At 41.9% G+C, this 5,736-nt stretch overlaps 1 protein-coding gene across 1 annotated transcript; it reads left to right on the top strand.

The window, feature by feature from the left end:
• The first annotated feature begins 636 nt into the window (after positions 1–636).
• Positions 637–4,534, top strand: LOC130382139 (uncharacterized). Its single transcript, XM_056589749.1, has 9 exons — positions 637–1,004; positions 1,106–1,236; positions 1,557–1,704; positions 2,436–2,650; positions 2,822–2,910; positions 3,059–3,127; positions 3,722–3,826; positions 3,927–4,001; positions 4,364–4,534. Exons 1-9 carry the CDS (start codon positions 703–705, stop codon positions 4,532–4,534), a joined length of 1,305 nt encoding a protein of 434 aa, XP_056445724.1. The 5' UTR covers positions 637–702.
• Positions 4,535–5,736: the final 1,202 nt, after the last annotated feature.

Here is a 5,736-nt window from a genome sequence, read left to right as displayed (position 1 = left end):
AAACTCAACTATTACTTAGTTTTTTTAGGATATAACCTGCATTTTCATTTGCATTTCAGCCTGCAAAGCCTACGTGAATAAATTTCAAATCACAAAGAATTGAAGGTTAAGAAAAAAATGCATTCCTTGAATGAGAAACTTGGTTCAGTCCTGTCCTGTATGGCAAACAAAGACTGCTGGGGTGTGTTCTGGTCTATGATTGGATAGCGTTGAGCGAGATTTGCATGGAGCAAAGTTGCATACCTCAGTGTTGGCGATTCTGCTGAACAGGTAGGCTCTGCGGTGCTTCGTTGCTCTCTTCCTCTCTCCCTCTCTCCCTCTCTCTGAATGTATGCCAACCAATTAGCCAATTATCTGAGTGATTATGTACGATTTCCTAACCGGCCTGCTGTTGTAGCGTACAGTTCTACAGGTCTGTTTATTGTATTTTATTTTTATATTACTATTGTTAAAAGACTGAAAAGTTTAAATACGTCAATGCAATTTTCGTTTCTTTGAGCATCATTCATTCAGTGGGCCATTTGTTTAGCTTGTTGTTATCATTCAGTTTATTGTGATTGGCTACTATAGATTCCTGCCTTTCTCTCATCTCTTTCTCCGCCTCATTGTTTAAAAGGAAGACAACTATAAATGGAGGATTCCGACTTGAAACAAGATCCGAAGGGCCCGTCTCCACAACGCGGCCTGCCTCGTTTGACCCCCATGGTGACTGTGCACCCTAATCCGCTACTCTGTCAACCGCGCCACACAGGTCAACACCACCATCATGTCTGGCCATGTCCTCAACAAGAGCTTTGGTGTCCTTCGGCGGATCTTCCATTTCAGCGTTTTGAACCGCTCCACGGAGCGCCATCGACGGACAGAGATGGACGGACCAGCCAGTCCCGAATGGACTGTGGTCCTCCTGCTGCCTCACACAGCAGGTGGTTTGGCGCGAACGACGGGTTCAGATGTTGGGACCGTCAACGAGACGCGACGGTGCGAGCGAGCGTTGACACAAGGAGGTATGAATGATGGGGGGGGAAACGCGTTCCCCTTACGTTGGTTGGCAACTGTGGCGTGTCCTCCAGACTAATGCTCTTATTGTTGTGTTATTATGGAGCAGAGAGAGTGATTATGTAGACCGATGTCAGGATGACGAGGAGCAGCTCGAGCGACCTTTATCACTGAGGTCTGACATCGATGGCCAAGAATACAGACCCACGGCCCCCTGTTACACCCACCTGCCACTACAAAGTAAGGGGGACTTTGTAGTGGGGATAATCTCATGAGGTTATAGATGCCTTGTAGCATCACAAAGCCATACGATCCCAATGTATGTATTATTCTCTAATGATTTTAAACACATACAATACCTAAGGCTGCACACACTGCACAACACTCTCTTCTTCAAACACATATTCTCCCCTGCTTACGGAGTGCTTAAGAACAGTTCATAAGAACAGCCCAGTCATGCTTATCCCTTATTTGAACCCCACCTTTAAAAGACACAAATTGGTCATTGCACTAAAGATGAAGTGAATCATCTTCCTCTCAAACCTCGTCTCTGTCCACAGACCACTCCGCAGATTGGCCACTTTACAATGCACAACATGGACCATTCAGAGAGTTGCACTATGCTGTGAAACCCTACGGCAATCCACCTCACCCACACTCTGTATCCTGTCAGGATGCAAGACCTTGGATGCAATACCCACAAAACTGGTAAGCAGAAATTAACTTAAACATATGCAACTGAAGATTAAACAGATCAGTCCCATAATAACTTCTCTCTCTCTCTCTCTCTCTCTCTCTCTCTCTCTCTCTCTCTCTCTCTCTCTCTCTCTCTCTCTCTCTCTCTCTCTCTCTCTCCTCTCTCTCTCTCTCTCTCATTACTGAGGTTTATATCTAAGGGGATGCATTGTAGATGCATTCAGAGGTTTCCTGCATGACGTGAATCAACAATAAATAGTTTTGTTGTTCTACACTCAAACTACTAAATGTGAATTGCATTTCAAACCTTTGAGATTTACTTAGTTGTCACTGTTGGAATGAATGTAGGCATACTCTTGAATGGGTGTCTTCAATTTAGTAATGGGTATGGTTAGAAGGTAATTCTTCCAACACCCACAATTACAAATAAGGAACAGATTGTTCCCTGGCTGGATAACATTCTCTTTATTGTATCCTATATCTTCAGAATAACATGTTCTTTGGAAAACCTTTATGAGAACTGTGAACATGCATTCAACGCAGTGTGAAATATTCATGTATTTATTGAATTCAATTTTAAATCACTCACAAACATTTAAAAGATTTGCTGCTTAAATAAACCTTATTCTTAATTGAAAAGTATGTAGTTCCTCAGAAGTTAATATATCACCTGGGGAATTAACCCCAGGCGATAAACTGTATTAAACAATTTAATTAATTTCAAACTTGCTTTTGTTCCACAGCCTGCGTTCTGGCGCAGAGTCGGCCAACCACGGCAACGCTCAGGGCGGTATCTCCGTCAACGTGCCGCAGTTCGCCCTACCCCCCGCTGAGCGGTTGGCACAGGTGAGCGTGATGAACCTGGAGCACCTGGGTCTGGATGGCGTTCCACCAGGAGAAGGTGCCTACTCCGACCCCAACGAGAGGAGGAAGACTATCAGTCCACCCGACGAGTGCCGTAAATGACCCTTACAATCCGACCTAAAGTTGAGACGTTCATTTCTGGATGTCACGGTCAAAGTAGGGATGGATCTCACCATCTTGTTACAGCAAAATGCGTTTACTCATCATCATTCCTACTACATAGCCTAGTAATGAATAAGCAACTGATTTTATACTTTTCTTGCAGGAAACATTTTTATTACATTCTCTGTGGACTCAGCTTCTCAGATGGTGCCTTTCGCTGAATTTCTAACAAACCAAGGATTTCGACCAGCCGTAAGTAATGACATTAACTAATTATATTTATTGCAGTCCCATGACATTGCATTTGATTGGTTTAGGATGGTTATTGCTGGTTATTTGCTACAACAGAACACGTAGCCTACTGTTAAATAGCCATGTTTCACTGTAACCACTCATTCAGATTGACATATTTGATAACCCCATCAGACGGATGGACATCAACAAATGGATGGACAGCTATCTAAAAGATGTAGGTATTCCTTCATCTTTCCTTTTTTTGTAGTGTTTTTTTACTAGGAAAAAAAATATGTTATGTTGATTTCATACATGTTCATATAGCATGCTGTCAAACCGACTGTTGATTGGTTTATGTGGAATTGTGAAAATAAAAACCATAAAAACTTGAAATGGTCTTGCGGTTCAGAAGTTATGCCCCAAATACTGTAAGACAGTTCTCCAATAACTCAATACAGAACTTGGCACTTTAGTGGCCTCTTCTGTCAGCAGATGCCACTGTTCTCTATGCATGATAGTGCACAATTTAATCATTGAGTTATAATGTTAACTGTTATGAATCCCTTGCTAAAACATCTATGTCTTGACTTACAAGGCAAAGGGGCATGATATCCTATCGGGTTGTACCGAGTGAATCTACTGAAAGGACCTTATTTGACTTTGGAATTGTAAATTATGTCCCATCACCATGTTGACAAATGAGAGTTGTTTACAATGAATTCATTTAATTGGAAATGGGAAGTTTAAATTAATTGATTTTCAATCCTTTTGCATTTTGGCTACAAACAGTTGGACAGTAATAGTAAGTAATTTTTCCAAATGGGCACAGCCTTCTGTATTGATTATCATAGCAATCAGCTCGGGCTACAAGGCAGCCATCGAGAGGACAGGAATGGACAGACACAGTCTACACACCAAATATATTTACTCTATGGTAAGCATGCTGCGTTTTTGTACTCTTTTTGTGTAGGAGGTGGTACTTATAAATGTCGGTTAACAATCACATGCAAACTCCAAACTCTTATTTTTGCCAGATGCAGAATGAGTTTATACAGCAAGGAAGCTTGAATTATCGCTTTGTGCCAGTTCTCTTACCCCTTGCAACTCAGGTGAGAACCGCAAACTAATTACAGCCATCAAATTAAAATAAACTGGTCTAACAGATTTCATGTTTTTAATTAGCATTGTAAAGTCTGTGTGTGTGTGTGTGTGTGTGTGTGTGCGTGTGCGTGTGCGTGTGCGTGTGCGTGTGCGTGTGCGTGTGCGTGTGTGTGTGTGTGTGTGTGTGTGTGTGGTTGTGTGTGTGTGTGTGTGTGTGTGTGTGTGTGTGTGTGTGTGTGCTTGTACATGGTCAAACGTGTGTGGGCAAACGTGATATTGTTTGTGTTGTGTATGTCTGGACCCTTGTGCTTGCATTGTGCGTGTGTGTGTGTGTGTGTGTGTCTGGGCCTGCATGTGTGTGTGTACACAGAGCCATGTGCCTGGTTGGCTCCAGAACACGCACGTATACCGCTGGCCGCAGGACAAGGAGAACCTCCTTCTGCGCCTCCTCCGCGAGGAGCGCTACGTCGTACCTCCTGTCCCCAAGGAGCTCACCCTCATCATCAAGCCTGTGACGCTCAGCTCCTTATCCACCTTCTGAGGAGGTGCTGTGTGTGTGGGTTGGGGGTGGGGGGTTCGTGTGTGTTTGTAAATGATGATGATGAGCATATCATGTCAATAGCTGTTTTCAGACATGTCCTCCACATTTTTTCAGGATTTTTCCATCAGGAGATTCAACCCAGGGGTTGATTCAGACTTGCTGCTTTATATGCAGACATCGGTGTCGTTCAGACATCAGATATGGTAACGCTGTTAATAGTCTGGTTGTTTCTCTTTGGTATTCTAACCCTGGTCAAAATTCAGATTATATTGGGGGGGTTTCTTTATGAAGTGGGAGTATGGCTTCAGCTGAGGGTTCTCCCCAGCCTCAAGTATGGCGTTAGCGGTATGTGGAGTGTGTGTAGTCGATGGCTGGTATAAGCAGCCTCCCCTTGGCAGAGTAAGACTGAGTTGATTCTGGGGCGGGTGGAACAGAGGGGCTTAGGCTGGAGTAAAAGTAGGGTTTGTTGGGAGAGGTTCAATGGTAAGGTCGATATAGGACTAGGTTAATGATGATTCAACTTTCAATGAACAGAATGAAAATAGATTATGTGAATCATGTGAATCATCCAGCTTATTGCATTGAGTCTATTATCAAAAGCTCATAATTAAAGATTTATATTTTATATTTGGGTTAGGATGATGTGTTTGTGTGTTCATAAAGTGGATATGCTGTATCCTTTTTACATTTTGTGTTATATATTTTTTTTATTCATGTCATTAAGCTCAGTTTATATTAACTTCTGAGGAACTACATACTTTTCAATTAAGAATAAGGTTTATTTAAGCAGCAAATATTTTAAATGTTAGTGAGTGGTTTGAAATTGAATTCAATAAATACATGAATATTTCACACTGCGTTGAATGCATGTTCACTGTTCTCATAAAGGTTTTCCAAAGAACATGTTATTCTGAAGATATAGGATACATTAAAGAGAATGTTATCCAGCCAGGGAACACTCTGTTCCTTATTTGTATTTGTGGGTGTTGGAAGAATTACATTCTAACCATACCCATTACTAAATTGAAGACACCCATTCAAAAGTAGGCCTACCTTCATTCCAAAAGTGACAACTAAGTAAATCTCAAAGGTTTGAAATGCAATTCACATTTAGTAGTTTGAGTGTAGAACAACAAAACTATTTAATTTGATTCACGTCATGCAGGAAACCTCTGAATGCATCTACAATGCATCCCCTTAGA

The sequence above is a fragment of the Gadus chalcogrammus genome, chromosome 5, assembly GCF_026213295.1.
Source record: "Gadus chalcogrammus isolate NIFS_2021 chromosome 5, NIFS_Gcha_1.0, whole genome shotgun sequence".
NCBI lineage: Eukaryota > Metazoa > Chordata > Actinopteri > Gadiformes > Gadidae > Gadus > Gadus chalcogrammus.
This window is presented reverse-complemented; position numbering and strand designations above follow the sequence as displayed.